Here is a 23,788-nt window from a genome sequence, read left to right on the forward strand (position 1 = left end):
ATGGGACCACCCTTAAATAAACAGCCTTGCTTGGAAACTAGACTAAACCACAGAGAGTGGTGGCAGGGGAATGAGAAGAGGAGAGCATGAGAGTAAGAGAGAAACAGAGAGAGGATGAGGAAGGAGGAGGAGGAAGAAGAGGAAAGAGGATATTTAAGAAGACAGATAGTGAGTGACAAGCACAGACATACCTGGCTAACCCCCACAGACTGCAGTTAAAATTTCTGTATTCAGAAATCTACACACAAGTTCCATCCCTGCCCTTCTGTGGTTTGACTGTCTAAACAAAGTCTTTCCTTTTGTTTAAGGTTTTTTGAATTTTTTTCTACTTATAATGACAAACTTAAGCTATGTAAGAAAGCATGTTCATTACTTCATAAGCAAATTCCTATTCCTTTGTCTGTGTCAAACACAATGATGTAACAAGTCAAATCGGCAAATATTTATGGAGACCATAAGAGGGAAAAGGCATTGTGGCTTAGTGACAGTGAGAGCTACACCAAAATGAAGACACAAAACATCTCTTTGGTGAATAAAGACTAAAATGCAAATACCACAATAGTTACGGTATAAAATAAAAACAGACACAGCATTAGGCATTATCAATGTATGAAATTGACTGAATAAAATATGCAGGTAATAAATACAGGGTACCAAGGAGGGAACAATCAGGTTAGAGAACAACATTCCATTTTAAGCCTCTGTCGTGCTAGGTGAAGTTCTACTCTGAATGAGACAGACTGAACCAGCAGTGTAGCACCCTTAACTGACCACATCCCGTTTCCTATCAATGTCTGAGGGTATGAAGCATTCCTAAAATATCCTTCTATTTATCTACAGAAAATATGATACAAGGCTTACACCAGGACAAGGCTGGCTTCATGGGTGTTGTTTGTGCACTTTTGGAAGTGCTCTGTGCTTGGTTCAATGCTTTGCTGTCTGGAAATTTTTAAATAATTTTTATAACAAGGGGCCCCCCACATTTTCATTCTGTACTGTTTCCTGGAAATTGTGTCACTGGTCCTATACTAATGAAAGAGACACATTTTCTACAAATGAGTCAGACCAATGGTCCTCCTTATCAAAACAACAGCATTTGCTGGGTAGGATAATATATTTCGGAAGTTAAAGGGCAAAGAAACACTCACTCACTTGCCACATATTCCTTAACCTTCTATTAAAAGCAAATTGTTTTGAAAAAATGAGAAGTCTGCAGTGAAGAGCAGTTATAATCTGCCAATTCACAACACTGTCATCAAGTGGTGAGCGAAGTCACCAAATGTTGCATCAGAAAGCAAAATCATCAAGGGTTGGGTAAAAAAGCCATGGTATAGGGGCACCTGGGTGGCTCAGTCAGCTGAGCGTCTGACTCTTGGTTTCAGCTCAGGTCAAGGATCTCACAGTTCATGAGACTGAGCCCTATGTCCAGCTCTGTGCTGATAGTATGGAGCTTGCTCTCTCTCCCTCTCTCTCTGCCCCTCCCCTACTCATTGGAGCACATTCTCTCCCTTTTTCTCTGTCTCTCTGTAAATAAATGAAGAGTAAAAAAAAAAAAAAAAGGCCACAGTAGAGTCCTAGGGCATGACAAGCACAGGATGAAGGACAAAAGAAGCATCTGGTTCGTTTATGAGATACCTAGCGAAGAAAAGCTAGTTTGGGTCATGTTAAATGCACACGATGTCACAGAACAGTGGATTGGTAGCAACAGTGACCCCTAGAGACACAGCTCTACCTCACAGAGCACAGGCTAGATGAGACCGAGTATCACTGGGAAGTTGTGCAACTGAATTAGTCAGTCTCAACAGTTCCTCTGAGACGGCATCTCACCAGCTCCTGTAGAGGCATGCAGAGTAAAGGCAAGCTACAATGAGAGTGGGTACCTACCTTCTTGTCTCAGGATCCCTAAAAGTAGCACCATAGGACCCTGCCAGCCTTCTGAGATTTACTTATTTCTTTGATATGCTATCAGAACACCTACTCCAAGCTCCATCCATCCCGTCTCATTGACACCTACCTCTCATCATTTCCACCCTCGTTAAGGAGTCCAGCCCCAGCCATCAAACAAATGGCTATACACGGTGAAATACTCATCTGTTTGATTTGTACACTCATGTGACTGAGGTGTCGGCCCTTTTCCAGGGGAACGAGTTGACATTAGAGATGAAAAGAGGCCTGTGGCGAACCAGTGAGGGACCTGGAGGGGAGTTGTAGGTAATGTGCCGAGGTCAAAAGAAGACTCCTTTTTACAATTTTCCAAACTGACAGGGTTTGCTTGGTAATTTTTTTTCTGAAAAGATAATATATAACTAAGTCTGAAGGGAATGAATGATGGTTTAAATGGGCTTGTAGTTTAGGAATTACCTCTCCTATCTATCTCACCTGTATGGACTTTTGACTAAATTGCATCTTTTATGTTAACCCATAATGATGGACTTTGAAGTAGACTTTAGAGTGGATGTTTAAAGTGTTTTACTTCTGTTCAAACCACTCTCTTTTTCCATCTACTATTCACTGAGGTATACTTTCTTCTATGATAAGGCTATGGAATCTAAGTGATGCATATGAGTTGGCATTCATAGCATAGTCTATGTGCTCAGTAAATGCCAGCAATTAATTTCAACTGACTTAAGGATGTATCAGAATCTACTTATATATGAAAACTAGGTAGATAATCATGGTTTTGTATGTAAAGAGGACAAGAAGCAGAAATTGTGGAATTTTGTGGTATGATGAACAAAGTCCCTTAGGATATAAGTTTCCTGAAGATCTAAAGCAAAGTCATTGTTAGTGCAAGGATATTGGAAAATATACTAATTGGTTCAGTATTAGGATTTGGTTTACAGGGCTGATTATGTTTCTTTCCATTCTCCCACTAGACCCAGCTATTTAGGGCTGCTGTCCTGGGAGGGCTAGCTTTCCTCCTGAATTAATATTCAATATGCCTCTATGGAATATCATAATTAGTGACAGAGACTTTATTTTATGTACTTAAGAAATTTCCCTTCATTCCTGAAAAAATTTACTTTAGGAAATGTAGTATAATTCTACAAGAATCTTGAAAGATATTTTAAAAATATTGATCATCTGTTTCTTGGTGACACTGGGCAGAAATTTTTATACAAATGGTGAAATTTCAACAATATATCATGAATTGAGCAAAAACAAAAGAAAAATGAGTCATCTTACCTTTGTAGTCTTTGCTATTGGCCTTTTGAGGTGAGTAGGTTTATCATCTCAGCAAGGTTGTTCCACTCCACTTACATGATCTGCTTTTGTGTGGTTTCCTCATCAGAGAAGTTGTTTTACCAGACAGTGGTCCTGGCAAACCATCTCCTCAGCTATTCTCTGTAGCATCATAGCCTCTATGCCAACCCTTCTTACTCAAACTGCAAATTTTGCCAAATCTCAGCACCCTGTTAGACTTGATATTCCAGGTTGAAGGCCATCTAATTTTTCATTCAGGCTATAAAACTTGGCAACCCCAGTGGTGTCACACCTAATAAAATACCAGTTTTAAAATGCCATTGTGCAAATGAAAAAAAACCTACCTTTCTTGTAGAATGAGTTTGTTCTCTTTCTTCCAAAAGTCTTTAAAGTCAGAGCTGAATTCATGCCAGATACTGAAGAAAACATTTGGGGACACTTCCTTCTCTCCAATTTTTGGTTTCATGAAGAAATAGGCTGTAGTCTCCAAAAAGCTGTCAGAGCACACACACACACAAGCATAAAAGCTATGATTACTTTCCAATATGGGATATTCTCTCTCCATCCAAATGTTGATTTCATTCATGTGCAGTTATTATTACCATGAGAACTCAAAATTCTGAAGCATCAACAGTAGTCTCCTATGGTTTCATGTTAGAGTTTTGGATACAGATGGTAGCAGCTGATAAGAATCCTGCATATACTGATAACTATGCCTGGTCCAATTCCATTTTCAAAGTTAATCACCAAGTGCCTGACATATTTCAGAAATAAACCCTGTACTTGAGCTGGGACCTACTGAAAGTAGTGGGTCTATAATTTTTTCCAACACTAAAAAAATGAAATATCAGCCATTTGTCCCCAAACTAATATGTATTCTATATGTATTTAATATCACTACATACATTTTGGCTTCCTACACTGTCAGGGAAAGAAGAAAGTGAGTTCCAGAAAATGGTGACAGGTGTCCCATCAGATCATGGCAATCTCACTGAGTGGATACCAATATGGCAGCCAGTACTGTGACAGTAGACTGACAGTGCCACTCTTCAGAAGGTGGTGCTTAAAACTACAACTACATGAAGCTCAGAAGAGTTTCAAAAGGCCTGATTGACAGAGAACATACAACTAATAAATGGTAGATTTAGAACTCCCCAAAGTCTTCTGTTCCCATAAAAAATGCCCTGAAAAGGACCTAGGCCAATAAAACTGATAATGTCATAGAGAAGAGACGTGGGCAGCTGGTCAGAGTATGGCCAGAGTTGCTGCAAAAAGAAGTGACGTTCCAATAACCTTTGCCCCTCTTCCCTTTCTTCCCCCACTTTGGTAGTGGGCAAGCATTAATGCTGATACACAAAGACCAAGTCTGATTTACTATGAAGTAAAAATTTCTAAGGCAACTTGATTTTACCATATTGTATTGTTTAAGAATATGTGTACACCCATACATACATTAACACACATCTGGGTATGTATTCAGTTTGTCATATAGCTGACTTCAAATCCCTATCCTGAAAAAAAATACGAAAAATATCTCATTGAGATGAGCATTAATAAAATGAGATGCGCAAGGTGAATCTGCTCAGAAGATAAAGGGGACTGAGCATCACACACAAAATCAAGAATTCCCAGCCACCTTAAGAGTTACCAGAGGGCTAGTCTGTATTGTTTTTAAACTCGCCTTAAAGTGGTCTCTGAGCAGCAAGATTCCCAGGGACACCAGCGTTTAGATTCTGGGATGACAGAATTTAGATACAGATTTAGATTCAGATTTAGATTTACATTTACATTTAGAGATGAGAGAAATTTTTTGCTCAAATGTGTAACTCCTGGGAATCATATATTTCTTCCTAGTTAGCCTAGTAGGAAAAATGACGCAGGAAAGAAAGTCAATTCTGAGAAAGAGTCAGGCTGTGAAGGGGATATTGTATCTGAGAATCTGGCTGCTGTGAGCTATGGTAATGACATCAGGATACCTCCACAGGAGGTACTGATGGCATGAAGACTGCCAGGAGAGTGACAGCAGGGAGCAAGAGCAGTCTAAGACATATCTGGGTCATATTTTATTAAAACTGATAACATATATACATACTTCGCTCCTGGGAAAACTGGTAATTCTCCTTATATGCCTAAAGACTATTTATGACCTATATGGCAGAAATCAGGTCTCAAATCCTTGACTATCCACTTATTCTTTTCCATCATTTCTCAGCATTTATGCTTTGTAAAATTTATTCCAGACCAAGCCAGTCTACTTGGGCAGACATATCTAAGTTTTAATAGTTGGTTCATCTGTTCAGCCACTTACAACATTTTGAAAGTTCTATCATGAGGCAGCATGGTATAAAGGAAAGAATATAGGATTAAGAATAGGAAGACATAGGATATTGAATCTTGACTATCTATACGAGCAAACCATTTCACGTCATCTGACTCAGCTTTTTCACCTATAAAATAGTGAATGTCATAAGCAATATAATTCGAAAGAACATTAATTTTCAAAGTGTTTGTTAAATGTTTTAACACAGAAAAAACTTATTTTGTATTGCATATTATTTTACATTACATATATTCTATATTAAATATTAAGAAATATAAATATATATTTACCAAATATTTTCTCTAAACTGTATTAATTGAATTCAGGTTGATTTATTAATAAAATCTTATGTGATCATGTTCCCTGCTATTTTTGAATTATTGGCATGCAGAGAGGTTTGCGATACTAGTAATAATTATTCTAATCATTGAATAATTTTCCCTTGGCTTTGTCCTAAATTGCCTACATAGCTTTAAGAAGATAACAATTTTTGAATTTCAGTTTTGAGGTTTTAGTTTCTTCATCTGTAAAGTGGAGGGTATGTCTGCTTTTCTATAGTATCTTACTATTGAATTAAAGTCAGTGTGAAATTGCTGAACAGAATGATTCCCAATGATGACAACCTATGTACTTAGTCATTTCTTTGGAAGTGGCCACAGTGAAAGACAAGTGTCACCTAAGTATGACACAGAGAGTAAAGAATTACCTCAGGACCACAAATGCTGTCCCAACTCTATTCAACAACCCCACATCCTAGAATAAAGCATAAGCACTTTTCAAAACCAACCAAACAAATGATAGGCAAAAATTTCTACAAGTGATCAGAGTATACCAGAGGTATTTTTGGTTATATAATCCTGTCGATATTAGGTGGCATTCAGCTAATCCAAACTTAAATAACATGAAAGATACCCATTTGGTTGATGGGTGGAAGGGATAGATTGTATTCTTTCTGAATTATCCTTTTTTTTTTCCTAAATCTGAATCCAGGAGGGTCCCATCCACCATATGGTAATAAAGGAACACAAAAGAATGTGGGCATTTTATCTGGGACCTTCATCACTACTGGCTGCTCTGTGAGGCTCTCTCGAAATAACTGTGACACACTAGGAGCCAGTAGTGAACAGAACTGTAGTTATCACACTAAGAGAATATAGCAATCATAGTAAAAGACAACTTCAGAGGTCACCAAAAATCAAGAGCCCTGTAATCAGGATTCTTAAATAGCCCTTTCTGGAAAAGATCAGTACTACACTTCTTTTACTACAAACATGGTACAAATATACTGCTCTGCAATACAATTGAGGTAGCCACAGAGTTCTGAAAACATAGCTCCAGCAGAATTGTTTTGAAATTTCTCTGAATCCTCACATAAAAACAGAGAAAGCAACTGAGATATTAAAAATCAAAGCTAATAGGAAAATATCTGCAAAAACACTGTGTCCGATATCACCACAAACTTCAAAATGCAAACAGGTGGGGGGCATCTGGGTGGTTCAGTTGATCACACCTCCGACTTCAGCTCAGGTCATGATCTTGTGGTTCGTGGGTTTGAGCCCAGCGTAGGGCTCTGTACTCACAGCTCAGAGTCTGGAGCCTGCTTCAGATTCTGTGTCTCTCTCTTTCTCTGCCCCTCCCCAGCTCTCTCTGTCTCTGTCTCTCTCTCTCAAAAATAAATAAACATTAAAAAAAATTAAATGCAAACAGGTGGGACAAACCACTGACAACACAAAACCCAATTCATCACATCATCTGTATAGGAGGAGGCAGAGGAAAATAACAGAGGGACCCTTAAAAACAGAAGAACCCCTGAATCACAAACAGGCACTCTTAAAAAGTGTTAAGGGCCAGTCTGAGGATTGCAGCTGAAATTGGAAGGGGTTTTACGCATTTTAACTCATGGAAGAGGAGAAAAGATCTAGAGTAAGTACTGAAAAGGATGGGAACAGTCTGCAATACATGAAGTCTTAGTACTAACCAAGAGAAACTCCCTCTTATGGCAAAGCTCTGCATTGATAGAAAATGCTGGCAGTAGATGCAAATTGTGCAGGATAAGCACAGGGACAAAGAAAATAGAAAATGCAGACACATTAGAGAGGAAATTTTGCAGGCAATATTTTTGTTGCATTCTTTTTTGCCATTGTGCACAAGCGACAAAAGAGAAATCTCTAGAACAGTGAAACTACTAAAGCTATCCTCATTCATCTCTTCATCCTAAAAGTTCAGTAAAAATAATTTCATACAAAAATGAGGAGAAAAATATCGGGGCAGAAAAAAGTATGCCACTCAAACACTAAGCATAGCCATGTTGATGTGGTTTTATTATCAGAGAAACAGACTTCAAGACAATATTGTTACAGCATGATTTCATAATGATAAAAACATCCCATTTTCAGAAAGACGTAACAATCCAAAAATATGTATGCATCTAATAAGAATTTCAAAATACATGAAGGAAAACCCACAAAACAAAAAGGGAAAAGAGGTAAAACCTTCATCATAATTGTTTATTTTAACATCTTTCCTCAGTAATGGACAGAACTACAAAAAAAAAATCACTAAAGGATATATAAGTTGTGAATATTATCCACAAATTGACCTAATTCACTTTTACAGAACACTGTAATCAACAATTAGAATATATGAGAGCATATGAAAACCTTCACCAACACAGATCAGATACTGAATCATAAAAGAAGTCTCAATAAATTTCAAAGGACTGAAATTATCCAGAATATGTTCTCTGACCATAGTGGCTTTAAATTATGAAAAATTTAAAATGGTATATCTAGGGGCGTCTGGGTGGCTCGGTCGGTTAAGCATCCGACTTCGGCTCAGGTCATGATCTCGCGGTCCGTGAGTTCGAGCCCCGCGTCAGGGCTCTGTGCTGACAGCTCAGAGCCTGGAGCCTGTTTCAGATTCTGTGTCTCCCTCTCTCTGACCCTCCCTCGTTCATGCTCTGTCTCTCTCTGTCTCAAAAATAAAATTAAAAAACGTTACAAAAATTAAAAAAAAAAAGGTATATCTAGGAAATCTTCATTCTGGAAATTAACTAAACTGCTATAAATAACCCATGGGTCAAAAAAGTAATCACACATACACACACACACACACACACAATCACAAAAGAAATTAGAAAATATTTCAAACTGACTAAAATTGAAAACATAGATATCAAATATATATTTGGGAGCAGATAAAGCAGTTCTTAGAAATTTGGAAGTTTAAAATATCTATAATTAGAAAAAGTACTTATAATTAGAAAAATAAAGGTATAAAATGAATAATGTAGGCATCTACCTCAAGAAGTTAAAGAGAATCAAATTAAACTTGACTAGACAGAAGAATGGAAATAATAAGAACACAAAACAAAGAAATAGAAAAGAAACATTACAGAAAATTAACAAGACCATGAGCTGAATTACTGAAAAGTTTAACAAAATTGATAACCCCCTACCAAAGTTGATAAGGAAAAAAGAGAAAACACAAATCACCAGTCCCATAGATGCAAGTGGCGTTATCATCATAGACCATACAGGCCCTAAAAGCATAATATGAGATATTATCAATAATTTTATGCCAAAATCTATTAAAAATTGAAATTACTTTCAATTTTTAATGAAGTTTTAATAAATAATCTTTTATAAACTCGTAATAGAAAATAACCCTTTCCAAATACTTGCAGTCCAAATTGTTTCACAGGTGCATTAACAAACATTTAATGAAGAAATAATGCCAATTTAACACTAACTCTTTCAGAAAACAGAGAATGAGGGCACACTTGTCAACTCATTTTATGAAGCCACCATTACTCTGATGTTAATACCAAAAACCAAAAACATATTAAGCAATCACTGTAACCTGTCACATTAGCAGAGTAAAGAAGAAAAGCCAAATGATTATTTCAATAAATGAAGAAAAAGAATCTGAAAAAAACTCAACTAATTCATTATTACAAAAGAGGAAACATTCTCTGCAAGATAAGAAGTAAGGCTTACACAATTAGATAAATGACATCTGTGAAAAGCGTCTAGCTGACATCATACTCAAAATTATATATGCTATATGATTCCATTTATTTATTTTTAAAAAATTTTTTTTTAACATTTATTTATTTTTGGGACAGAGAGAGACAGAGCATGAACGGGGGAGGGGCAGAGAGAGAGGGAGACACAGAATCGGAAGCAGGCTCCAGGCTCTGAGCCAACAGCCCAGAGCCTGACACGGGGCTCGAACTCATGGACTGTGAGATTGTGACCTGAGCTGAAGTCGGATGCCTAACCGACTGGGCCACCCAGGCGCCCCTATATGATTCCATTTAAATGAAATCTATGTATATACAAAATTAATCTATGTTGATAGAAGTAAAAATAATGATTGTCTCTTCACAGAGGTGTGAGGCAAACAGATTGAGGCAACAGAGCTGTTTTAAATCATGTTTGAATGGTAATTACTCATTGAACTTGTTTTATTGTATAAATTATGCCTCAATTAACAAAGAAAGCAAGTTAGAAAAACAAAAAAAGAGAGAAAGAAGGTGAGTGGGAAAGAAGGAACTGAAAGGAGACTGTGATTAAGTCCTATGTTTAGTAGTTTTTTTTTAATTTTAAGCTTATTTATTTATTTTGAGAGAGAGAGAGAGAAAGGAAGAGAGAGAGAGAAAAAAAATGAGAACAGGGGAGGGGCAGAGAGAAGGAGAGACAGAATCCCAAGCAGGCTCCACACCATTAGTGCAGAACCTGATGTAGGGCTCAAACTCACAAACCAAGCTGAGATCAAGAGTAGATGCTTAACTGACTGCACCACCCAGGTGCCCCTATTTAATAGCTATTAAAAGAAAAAAACAAACCAGGGATAAAATAATGGCACTGCAGACCAGTGGGAACATGCCAGAGACAGGCTTATAAACAGATGAAAATTATTGGCTAATATTTCAAGATATGCTAAATGAAATTAATAAAATGATAGAAGCTATAATAAACATAATTCAAAGTAGAAAGACTCAGAAATGAGATGGTAGGATTTAGTAAAGAACCATGAAGTTTTAAATATTTCACACATGAAGACTGGACCAGAAGTAACAAGAGTTAATAGGATCAATACATCATTTGTTAATAGAAATAAAGATAAAATGAAAGAAATATTGGGGTGCTTGTGTGGCTCAGTCAGTTTGGCATCTGACTTCAGCTCAGGTCATGATCTCACTGCTCATGAGTTTGAGTCCCACGTTGGGCTCTGTGCTAACAGCTCGGAGCCTGGAGCCTGCTTAGGATTCTGTCTCTCTCTCTCTCTCTCTCTCTCTTTGCACCTCCCCTGCTCATTCTCTGTCTCTCTCTCTCAAATATAAAATAAAACATAAACATGTTTTTAAAAAGAAATAAAAATTTAAGAACAAAGAGAAATGAAGAAAAAAAAAGAGAAAGTTACAAATATAAAAGACAAGACAGCCCCATAAGTGTATTATAAAAGCCTCTACAAAAGATAACCAAAGCAATGGCATGGAATACATATTTAAAAATATGACTCAAGAACACTTTTTAGAAATAAATAAAAGTATTTGGTGCTACATGTTAAAAGGGCATGCCAATAGTCAACTCTGAGACATATTCTAGTAAAAGTATTATATTTAAAAAATAAGAAAAAAGAAAAATAATCCTTTGGTCATGATGCAAAAAAAAAAAAAAAAAAAAAAAAACCAAAAAAAAAACAAAAAACAAGTCCCTAACAAAGGAAAAAAAACTTAACTATCACTATATATTTAGACAATATCCTATGTCAGAAGACAGTGGAATAATATTTAAGATACTAAAGACAAAAAGTCAACCAAATATTTTATACCCAACCAAACTAACTTTTGTTTACAAAGGGTGCAGGAGAACTATTTTCAGTTTGAACAAATGGAAGAAATATTGTTCTAATGACAAATTATCGAAGAATCTACTAGAAAATGAGATTCAGGAAGTCAAGATACAGAAGAGACACTGATATAAGGATTGGCAGATCAGGTTTCTCAACATGGAAAAAGACACACGATGTTAAATCTTACAGTTAAGAACACTGCCCTGAATTTGAACTGCAAGTGTTGGTATGAACTAACAATGTACTTTAATTCCAGTTCTGTCTACTAACAGGTCTAGTCACAGTACTAATTCAATACCAACTATACTAGCACCCAGATCTGTGATCTCCAAAGACCATTCTAAATAATGGACCCAGTTCTGCTTGAAGAAATAGCTCAGTCCAGCACTGGGGAAAATGTACAAAATGAACCTGGAATGTCCTATCAAAGAAGACAGTAAGAAAGCTCATACACAGATAACTCAGAAGTGAACTTAAAGATGGAACATTTTGTATATTAGTAAGAATAATAACTGCAAAGGACTGAAATACCTAAAAATGCATTTGATTCAATGAACTCATCATAATGCTTAATACTTTCAAAATATATTTGCTTACTGTTAGAAGATGCTAGAGAACCAGTTATTATTTTGAAAACTGGAAAACTAAGGAAATATAACACATTTCCTCAATGAACCATACCACTGAATGGCTCTATGCCAAATGAGGGAAACATTTTCTTTTATAACTGAGAAAAATGACAACATGTCACAACTTTACAGTTCCTTATAAATTAATGCACCGAGACATTGATTATCAAAGGCTGGTATATCACAAAAAAAGACAATCAAGTACTTCCATTTGGTAGAACACACCACAACTTGCAAAATAATTCTGCCAAAATATTCAGACCTAAAAGTGACCAAGTGTCTAGAGCTATTTACTAATCTGCAAGAAATATGGGGCAGAGGATCTTGATTACCTGCATTAGTAGGATAAAATCAGTTAATTTGGAGAAACACTACAGAACTTCTATGGACTGAATGTGTCCAAAATTTTCACATGCTAAAGACCAAATTCTCAATGTAATGGTATTTGGAGATGGAACCTTTTGGAGATAATTAGGTTTAGATGAGGTATTGAGAGTATAGCCCCTATGATGAGATTAGTGCTCTTATAAGAAGAAGAAGCCAGAGCAGAGCTAATCCCACCCCCAGTCTCTGCCATGTGAGGACACAACAAGGTGACAGCTGTCTACAAGCCAGGAAGAGGGCCCTCGCCAGACACCAAGTCTGCTGTCACCTTGATCCTGGACATTACAGCTTCCAGAACTGTGAGAAATAAATGTTTATTGTTTAAGCCATCCACTATATGGTATTTTGCTGTTATAGCTAGAACTAAGACAAGAAAAGATGATCTAGTTTCCTCAATAAATAAATTTCAAGGGGAAAAAGTGTTGGAGGGCACACTATTATAAATACTTAAAAGGTATTGTCTAATTATAATGGTTTAAATTTCTTTATACCCTGTTTCAAACAAACTGTAACAAATTACAAACATTTATAATACATATGAACTCACTAGACTTTTGAAAAGAGACGGAGTATTTTGTGACATTAGGAATTCTTCTTGTTATTATTTTTAGGGGTAAAAGTAATTGTGTTTTTTAAAGTGGATCTTTTAGAGATACCTACTCAAGTATTCACAGATAACATTACATCTGTTGAGGATTTGCTTCAGAAATACTCTGGGAGGGGCAAGTTGGTACAGGGGTCTAGATGAAACCAAATTGGTAATTGCTGTAGTTGGGTGATAACTACACGGTGGGTCAGTGTACATTCATTACTTTTGCACGTTTTAACTTTTCAATAATGAGGATTTTTAAAAATTACAAATGCACACGCAGGGCTAATAGAAAGAATTAATGGCTATAATCACCTAAAATGGCATTCTAGACATATTTTTAAAAGACTAGAACACTGCTTGAAAGACCTCGAGTGGATATTGTTTTTGACTATGAGTGATGTTCCACAGAAAAAACAGCTTTGATTTCCTTACTTGAAAATGGGCCACACCACCAAATAAGAATTATATTCTTTCAAACTTCTCATCTGTTTTTAAGGCAGTTGTCCATTTGGGAACCGCGCACATAAAGAATGTCTCAAAACTTGGTTTTTATTACAACCAAAAGAGGTGCTAGTAATTATCCTAAAATAGCATTTTCTTGCCACAAGTTATGATCTATATGGAGACGCATGTTTTGCGCAAATGAAATATTTAAAGATAATATAGTCTGTTATTGCTATCAGTTATTTCCCATCTCTGAACAGAATTTACTGCAACTCAAGCACTATATAAAACCTTGAATTTAAGCCCAACAATTTTAGTGGCACCTACTCTGTTGAAGTTCTAGAAAAGGGCACTATTGCTTTCATTTAATTCATCAGTGAACAGGTAGTAACTTTGTGCCAGATACCACAAATGGCAGAGCAAAGATATTAAAGCAAAATGCAATCTCTATTCAATTCCTTCCTTGAGGAATATTTCCGTTGGGTTAACAAATAAACAAGTCAAGGTACTGAACAAAGCAATTCGCTATGTTATGCCTCAGGTTTATAGGCTTCTGGACATTTACTGATGCTCTCAGAATTCAATCACTCTGAACAGCCGCTCTATCAAATACATGCTTCAAGAAGGATAAACTCTTCTGTGATAATGTTTAGGAAATGTTCAAATATTTATTCTTCAACAACCTGAAAGCATGTCTAAAACAACAGAAGAGAGGACTTTTTGGTATGTGGCTGGGTGTTTCAGAAATGATCCCAGTTGCAGAAAAAAAGACGCATCCACAAGAGCAATCCAGAATGAGTAATCTAAAGATAGGTTGATTTTCAGAGTCATCAGTATTCTTACTGACTGATGTCAGAGAGGCTTTCCACTCCAATTAACACAATACTACTGCATCATTTGTGTCCACTGGCTGCTTGCTCCCATCCACCTGGCCTCATAGGCTGTGGCATTCAAATTCTGCGCTTTCTCATCTGCTTGTAATGCTCCTTAATCAATATCCACATGGCTGCCTCTCATCTCTTTAAGATCTTTGCTCAAACCTTACCTCCTCAAATGAGACTGTACATTTCACCAAAGAAAAATAGGAACACTGGACTCCCCTAATATATCTGCTTTATCTTTTTCTATGGCACTCCCTGCCATCAGTGGTCTTCCTCCTCTAGAATTTATCCTCTATGAGGGACATTTTTATCTTTTATGTTCATTGCTTTATCCCTAGCATCTGAACAGTGTCTAGCACACAGCAATTGTTTGGTCAATATTTGCTTAAAGAATGATTCTCTGCTAACAACTGGGCTAGACAGTTCTAGGTAAAAAAAACAAAACAAAAAAAAAAACAAAAAAAACAAAAAAAAAAACCCCTCCGAGTTTTAGAAACTTGGTAGTAGACAAAAATCTGTTAGGCCTTTTATAGCCTGACATTAAAAAACAAAGGCTTTGAATTGGAAGGACCAAGATTTAGTTCTGGCTCCACCCAACTTGGACCTTTGCTGACTTAATTAACTTCTCTAAGCTCTGCCACCTCGTTTGTAATATGAGAATGGCAGTGCTTCTTACCTAATCAGATCCTTATGAGGATGAATGAGATCAAGTAGGCAACATGCCTATGGAGTTACCAGGTGCACAGTAAGATCTATAAGTAATGGCTCTATTATCACTGGTCAAGCTTCTTTAGCCTTCCTGGTATGTTCACAAAGTATAAAAAGACCTGGCACTTGTTCCTCACACAGAAAAGTCAAGGTGAACAATTCCTTTCTTTCCTATACTCTCACATAATTATGAGACAGCACAGGACCAATTTATAAATTAAGATTAATATCATTATGTCAGTCTCCTACGGGACAACAGGCCAGTGCTCAGTGGGGTGGCCACGTTACCCATTCTTCCCTACTCATCTACGCAATTTATCTCATTTGGCTTAGGGAAAGTTTGCAGTAACTCCTGCCAAGAGAATTCCTCTCACTTCATTTATGTGGAAAGAAAAACATATCCTTTTACCCTGGCACCATATAAGAGATGAACAATAAGGGATTTTGCCCTTTATTCTTGAGTCTATTTCATGTGACCGTTTCATATTTCATGACATATATTTCATGTACATGTATACACACACACACACACACACACACACACACACACACACACAGATGCATGCACACAGGCACACATCTTCCTGGCACCTAGCTAACAGACATATCACAGTCCACAGCTAAGAAGACAGGTCTGCTGAAAGCAGCAAACCCATTTAATTCAACTTCCTCGTCTTCCTACCACCAAATATAGCTGTAGTTATCAGTCAAGTTAATACCACAACTCAGGTCTGACTTGTTGTTCTTATGTTCTGTTGCATCTCTAAGCTCTGTGCAGAAAGGAACAGGTCATTTATTAATTTCCTCTCTCTCTAATGTTAATGCCAAGAAGCTTTGGGACCAAAGTCCTCCCTCCCTGGCTCAATTGCCAACGTGGCAGTTCAGGCTATTTTGAGATATCTCTATGTTTGTATTTGTGGGTGGAAGTGAAGGGTCTGATGAGGTCGTTTCTTTTGCACACTCTATGATCAGAGCAGCCTTTTCAGTGAGTCAGCAATTTAGTTCTGGCCCCATCTGAGTGGTCCTGGGGTGACTTCCTCTCTGTTTCCTCTGTGACCATCCCTTCTTTCTTCTCTCAATAGCATTGTCCTTTTGGAGTATAGCTAAAAGGTCACATGCTAAACGACACTTTATACACAGAATAAGAATTGCACATTTATGACTTAATTTAGTTCATATAGGCAGAATCAAGAACATAAAGCATCTCAGTATTAAATACGAGGCCAAGAGAGCATACCAGTTTAAACGAACTGCCAAGGATCATCATCATAAATCTTCTCTTGCTTTTGCCTTTTTATTGTGCAATGTTGGATTTTGTAACATTATTCTCCAGAACAAACTAAAATCTCAAGAGAAAGATCTATTTTCAGTTAAAACCTTCCACAAGTAACTGCAGTTTTTGGAATCCAAATTGTCCTCTTCACTTCCACCTCCTTCCTCCACCCCCATAGGAACTTACATGAAGTGTAACAAATTTTATTACCCCAATAAGGAAGAATAAATTCCCTTCCTTCATCATTAAAAGGCCTTTGAGGGGTCTTCCATCCCTTCTAAAAAGCACAACGAAAACTCTCAGGCCAATGATTTAGCTCCAGGCAATAGAAAGTCAGAGGAATTCGGAATGGTAAGAGGACAAACTGGTATTTCTTTTCTCTTAAAATGAACAACTGTGGTATTTCCACCTTCAGGGTAATTGTGTTCTCAAAACAGCCAACTGCTCTAGAAAAAAGGGTAATTCAACACAAGAACAAGTATAAGCTCATACAAAACATGGAAGAAAAGATTGAAAATCCAAGTGACACATTTTCAGGCACTGATTGGCACTGAGAGGACGATGTTAAGTCCCAAAGTCACTCTGATCCCAAAGATCAAGCAACCAGGGAGTCTTTAAAACTAGGAACCAGATAATAACTATGATCAACAATGTGAGGGAAATTCTTTTTCTCTTACCTCCTGTAGCTTATACACACACTCTAGATTTCTTCCTAAATTTATCCTTATTCTTACTATGTCCTGAATTCTAACTTTCATGAAAATCTCACCTTACTACTTCACATAAATTTTCACCACTCTCAATTTCTCTCTCTATATATCATTGCATTTTCATTTCTAAAACTTGGAGGTGGGTAGGCTTCAGCACCTCTCAATCAAGACTAAGTTCTTGGGGTGCCTGGGTGGCTCAGTTGGTGAAGCTCCAGACTTTGGCCCAGGTCCTGATCTTATGGTGCGTGGGTTAGAGCCCCGCATCAGGATCTGTGTTGACACCTCAGAGCCTGGAGCCTGCTTCAGATTCTGTGTGTGTCTCTCTCTCTACCCCTTCCCCACTTGCACTCTATCTCTTTCTCTGTCTCTCTGTCTCTCCCTCTCTCTCTTAGAAATGCATAAACATTTTTAAAAAAGACAAAGTTCTTTACCTGCATGGTTTTTATCCTACCTACAACTATTACCTCTAGGAAGGTATCCACTCCATTGTTTCCTATTTCCAGCATTTAATATCTCTTATTATGATCAGCTTTTTCTCCTGATTCTGAAAGTACATACAGATTTTTCCATTCAAAAATATTCCTCTTAGCCACGCAGACTCCTTGAGAGACACCATTACTTATGCATAGTTGCTTTATAATTTAATTCTGCGCCCTCACTCATTTTGAAATCAGGTTTCATAGACTACCTTTCCATCTTTCTTCTCTCAGTGGTCCCCAATAAAAACCTATGACTTTTAGCCATTTTTATCATCATGTCCTTAAATATCCATTACTATCTTGCTTACTTTAATTTGAAACTAAGAAGTTGTTAACAGAGCGTTTCTTTTACTCCTTACAGTGACCTATGCAAATGGAATAAAATATAATATTTCCATTTTCCCTTCATGAAACTCAATTATGGGAGCTTTGGATCACCTATTTCATTCATCACCTTACTTTAGATTAACTTTAGATTTATAGAAAGTTGAAAAGATAATATACAGAGTCCCCATATAGCCTTTCCCCAGCCTCTTCTAATATTAACTTCTTATACGATCACAATACATTTGTCAAAGCTAAGAAGTTAACATTGGTACCATAAAAGTGAGACGAATTCTCTTGGCAGGAGCTACTGCAAAGTTTCTTTTGAATGAAGGGAGATAAACTGCATAGATGAGTAAAGAGGGACAAGTAAAGGTGGTTACCGCACTCTGGCATTAGCCTCCTGTCATCAGGATATTGATATACTGACATCAGTTTTAATTTATATAAAACTCCTATGTTGTCTCATAATTACTGATGGTTAAAAAAAGGAGAAACAGAAATTGAAATCATACCAAGTATGTGCTCTGACCACAAGGAAATTAAATTAGAAGTCAGTAACTGAATGATAACAGGGAAATCTTCAGATTACTTTTAAATAATTCATAGATTAAAGAGAATGTTTCAAGGGAAATTGGAAAATGTTTTGAACTGATAATACAACATACCAAAATTTATGGGATGCAGTTAAAATAGAAAGTAAAATGAAAATTTATAGCACTACATGTTCATATTAGAAAAGAAGAAAGTTTGGGGTGCCTGGGTGGCTCAGTTGGTTAAGAGTCCAACTTCGGGTCAGGTCATGATCTTATGGTTTCTGGGTTGGAGCCCTGTGTCGATCTCTGGGCTGACAGCTCAGAGCCTGGAGCCTGCTTCAGATTCTATGTCTTCCTCTCTCTCTCTCTCTCTCTCTCTCTCTGTCCCTCTTCCACTCGTGCTCTATCTCTGTCTCTCAAAAATAAACATTAAAAAAAATTTTTTAAAGCATCTGACTGTTGGTTTAAAAAAAAAAGAAAAAAAGAAATTTCGAAGATCAATGACATAAGATTCCACCTTAGAAAACTACAGGAGAAAGTGTAATTTAAGCCCAAAGCAAGCAAAAGAAAAAAAATAATAAAAATTAGAACAGAAATCAATGAACTTGAAATCAAGAAAACAATAAAGAAAATAAATCCAAAAGTTGTTGTTTTAAATTTTCTTTCTTTTTTAAAAAAGATCAATGAAATTGATTAACTTCTACCCAGGCAAAGGAAAAGACACAAATTAGTAAATAAAAACTATGAAAAAAGAGTTATCACTACCAATCCTATGTACATTTAAAGGAATATTATGAGCAATTCTATGCCCACAAATTTGATGCCTTAAATAAAATGGATCAGTTCTTTGAAAGACACAAACTACCAAAACTCTCATAAGGAGAAATAGATAATCTGAAGGCATATATATCTACTAAAGAAATTAAATCAATATTTAATAACCTTTTAAAAAAGGAACCACCAGGTCCAGGTGGCTTCCCTGGTAAATTCTATCAAACATTTAAAGAAAAAAAAATGATAGCAATTTTCTGCAGTATCTTCCAGAAAGCAGAAGCAGAAGAACCAATTGCTAACTCATTCTATGAAGCCAGCATTAATCTAATACCAAAAACAAGAAGCAGCCATCACAAGAAACAAAACTATAGGCCAATATCTCTTGAACAGATGCAAAACTCCTCAATACAATATTATCAAATAGAGTTCAACATGAATAAGAAGAAGTATACACCGTGACCAAGTAAAATTTATTCCAATTATGCAAAGTGTGTTCAAGATTCAAATCAAATCATGTAATCTATCACATCAACAAGTTTAAAAAAATCATATGATATAAAATGATGTAGAGAAAGCATTTGAAAAATATCTAACATCATTTGTAATAAAATTCTCAGAAAACTAGGAATAAAGAACTTCCTCAAATTGATACGGAACATCTACAAACACACTCTACAGCTAACATCATACTTAATGTGAAAAGACTAATGCCTCTTTTTTTCTGAGAGACAGAGAGGGCACAAGTGAGTGAGGGGGAGAGAGAGAGAGAGAGAGAGAGAGAGAGAGAAAGAGAGAGAGAGAAGTGGGACTCACCTGAAGTGGGCCTCATGTTCACCCAAAATGGGGCTCAAACTCACCTGATGTAGTAATAATGATACCATGAGATCACAACATGAGCCAAAGTCAGATGCTTAATGACTGAGCCACACAGATGCCAAAGACTAATCCCTTCTTAAGTTGGGAATAGAGCAAGGATGTCTTACCACTCCTATTTAACATTGTACTGGAAGTCCTAGCTAATGCAATAAGACAAGAAAAGGAAATAAAAGGTATACAGATAGTGGAGGAAGATATAAAGCTTTCTTCATTTCCAGATGAATATATCTATGTAGAAAATGCCAAAGAATCTACAAAATAACTTCATGAAATAAACAAGTATAGCACAGTTGAAGGATATAGGTCAATATATGCAAAACTCAATCGCTTTCCTATTATTTCCAATGCCAACAGCACTAAACAATTAAACTTTGAATTAAATATATATATATATATTATATATGTATAATATATATATTATATTTTGAAGGAAAAAAAGTTGAAGACCCCCATACTCTCCAATTTCAGGAACTTACTATAAAGCTACAGTAACCAAGACAGCCTGGTATCAGCCAAAGAGTGGGCACATATATCAATGAAATAGAACAAAGCACCCAGAAGTAGACTCACATAAATATAGTTGACAGATTTTTTACAAAGAAACAAAGTCAACTCAGTGGAGAAAATCTAGTCTTTTTAACAAATGGTGCAGGAACAATTGAACATATATATGACCAAAAAATCCAAAAAACAAAGAACCTTAGCACAGATGTCACATCGTATACACACACACACGCACACACACACACACACACAAGACCTAAAATAATTGATCAACAACTTGTGAAATGGTGGTAAGAAATAATTTGAAGGTTGTTATGCTATTTTGAAAAGAAGTAACAATATTAAACAAATTAATATTTTTTAATTTAAAGGAAATCATTAAAAATAAGAGAAATAAAATGTATTGTTTCTATGGCTGCCATAAGTATACATTTTTCAAATCTCCCTAATATCCAACTACAGAGAATGAAAATGACCAAGGGCCCTCAGATGCATGCTCTCAAGGCAATCACTTCACTTGCAGAGAGGTCCAACAGTTGCCCCCAGCTAGTGAGTAGGCAGGACAGAGATATTGATGCAGGTGCAATCCTAGGATACAAGACTCCTCTAAAGGGCAACTGGCTGAAGAACTCTATTGGCTTTGCCAAAACTTTCTTGTAACTGCACTGCAGCCTCGGACTTTTCTGATCCATGTTTTCTTCCTTCCCTCTCCTCCATGAGGGTTGGACCTACATCCAGGTCTAACAGCTGTCCCAGCTTCTTCTGGCTCCCTTCCTAGTTTTCCCAATAAATCTAGTCTTAGTACCTGATTTAGGTTATTAGAGAACCTGAAATAACATAAGTAGGGCTACAAATTGCCTGAGAAAACAAGCAGTGAGATGAGGTTCTGGGATAGGTTCACTCACCATGCCACTGTCCTGAGTGGTATGTGGGGCACAGACAGATCCTGATGCAGTGAAGGCCATGAGTTGCAAAGATTATTGCCACAGTTAGCCTAAGAAAATGCCCTGGTGTGGGAGTGTCTTCACAGGTGTGATGATTCAAGCTATTGATTATATGATGATTATATGATGAGAACAACAGCACACAGAAGGTGGCTGACTACTGTTAAGTTAGATAAAAACAGGGAGGGAGGCAAATGATAAGAGACTCAAATACAGAGAACAAACACAGGGTTGCTGTAGGGGAGGTGGGTGGAAGGATGGGTTAAATAGGTGATGGGCAGTAAGGAGGGCACTTTTTGGGATGAGTACTAGGTGTCATATGTAAGAGATGAATCACTGGGTGCTACTCCTGAAGCCAAGACTACACTGTATGTCAACTAACTTGAATTAAAAAAAAAAAAAGTTGGATGGACACCCTACAGAGGGATAAGGAAAAAAAGAGGGCATTAATAAGCAGTTAAAGACTGCTAGACAGCCTCCTGGGTAGCTTAGAAAGAGGCCGTTTTCTCCTGCAATGAAATGATAGACACAGCCAAGCAACAGAAAGAAGACCTAAGAATTAGAGTTGCAGAGCTCCAGAGACATTTCAGTACTCAGAGAAACCAGGTCTGCTAAGCTAAAGTCAGAGCCCTGGCTGGGAAAACCTGCATCCTAAAACAAGGGATGGAGACATCTGATGGTTACCTCTACAGATCCTTAAAACTCTTCAAAGTTTTGAAGAAGTATCCCACTCTTCCCTAGCACTTCCCTATCCTAGAAGACACTGCAAAAGCAAAAGATACATGACTACATTTATTTTAGTCATAAAATAATATAGATGACTACACTAGGGCAGTAGAAATAATACGTAAATTGGATTCTTTGTCCATAAGGATATAGAAAGGTTGGAAGTAAACAGTGGAAGTATCATCACAAATAAATGCTAACCAACAGAGCTTATGTATACTTATATTAAGGTCAGACAAAATAGAAATTTAGGCAAAAAACATTACCAGAAAAAAACCATAGCATTGAAAACAAGATTTAATTTATCAGAATAATAAAAAGGTACTTCAAATTTGTATGTAGAAAACAAAAACACATGCAAAATAATACACCCAGCAAACATATCAGAACTATAAGAAGAAATGGATATATCTACCATGAAAGTCTTTACTATCTATTGTCAGTAACTGAAACAGAAACAAAATTTAGTAAAATAATTGAATGTTTAAACAATTTTTGACTCAGTTTAAAATGACAAGCAAATATGGAGTACTGTGTTTAATCCTAAAATACCATGTTGAAATTCAGCTGGTATTTTTGTACATATTGATCTTCTGGGCCATAAAGCTAGTCTCAAAAAATTCAAAGATTTACTCTCATGGAGGCAGTCTTCTTTTATGTAATCTTTATGTAATTATGGCAGGAAAAAAAAAGACAACTTCAAAAATCCCTTACACTTGGAAATTTAAAAACATACTTCTCTACACCTCCTGGGACAAAGAAGTCCTAATGATATCTTCACTGAAAGAACTACATTCTTCAGGAAGAAGAAAAGTTAACCCAGAAGAGGGGAAACAGTTGTAAGAAGAAAGATTCAATAGGTATAATTATTTGTTTAATAAAATAGTAATTCTTAAATGATCACTGATTTTTGTGCTTAAAAATTGGTCACTAAAATTTAAGACAACAAGAAAATAAGAGCAAACTATTCCTTGAATTGTTGGGCACAGAAATAAAAGACTTCAGTCCTTGTAGAAAACATATTTTAAAGGTAACCACCAAAATACTAGAAATAAAATCTATAAATTCTAATCTAGCAAAGGATCAAAAGGTAGAATAAAGAAAACTTTTCCATCTAGTGGGAGATAGGAGAAAAGAAAAAAAGGCAAAAAGCCCGAAAACTACTAAATTGGTAGTAAGAAATCAAAATACATCAATAATCGTAACATATAAAAGAATTTAAATTCCCCATTGAAGAAAGTCTTTCAGAATGGCTATTAAAATAAAATTTTAGAAAAATGTTTACAAAAGACATGTCTAAACCAAACTACCTCAGAAAAATTGTTTTAAAAAGGAGAGAGAGAGAGAGAAAGGGGGCACCTGGGTGGCTTAGTCAGTTAAGCATATGTCTCTAGATTTTGGCTCAAGTCATGGTCTTGCGGTTTGTGGCTTTCAGCCCTGTGTTGGGCTCTGCACTGATAATGGGGAACTTGCCTGGGGTTCTCTCTCTCCCTCTCCCTCTCTCTCTGCCCTCCTCTGCTCATATGAGCTCACACATACACGCTCAAGCGCTCTCTCTCTGTCTCTCAGAATAAACTTAAAAAAAAAATCCAAACATTCCACCAAGAGGCTAAAAATCACA

At 36.5% G+C, this 23,788-nt stretch overlaps 1 protein-coding gene and 1 long non-coding RNA gene across 2 annotated transcripts in view; one reads left to right on the plus strand and one right to left on the minus strand.

Annotated features, from left to right (window-relative positions):
* The window catches only part of FMN2 (formin 2), a 387,917-nt gene that overhangs the window by 28,290 nt on the left and 335,839 nt on the right, over positions 1-23,788 (minus strand). The window contains exon 16 of the mRNA XM_042976529.1: positions 3,549-3,698. Within this exon, the coding sequence (XP_042832463.1) occupies positions 3,549-3,698 (150 nt within the window). The remainder of the gene's footprint in view (positions 1-3,548; positions 3,699-23,788) is intronic.
* The window catches only part of LOC122235930, a 66,525-nt gene that overhangs the window by 25,388 nt on the left and 17,349 nt on the right, over positions 1-23,788 (plus strand). The gene's annotated exons all lie outside the window — the stretch shown is intronic.

The sequence above is a fragment of the Panthera tigris genome, chromosome F3 (genome assembly GCF_018350195.1).
Source record: "Panthera tigris isolate Pti1 chromosome F3, P.tigris_Pti1_mat1.1, whole genome shotgun sequence".
NCBI classification, from domain to species: Eukaryota; Metazoa; Chordata; class Mammalia; order Carnivora; family Felidae; genus Panthera; species Panthera tigris.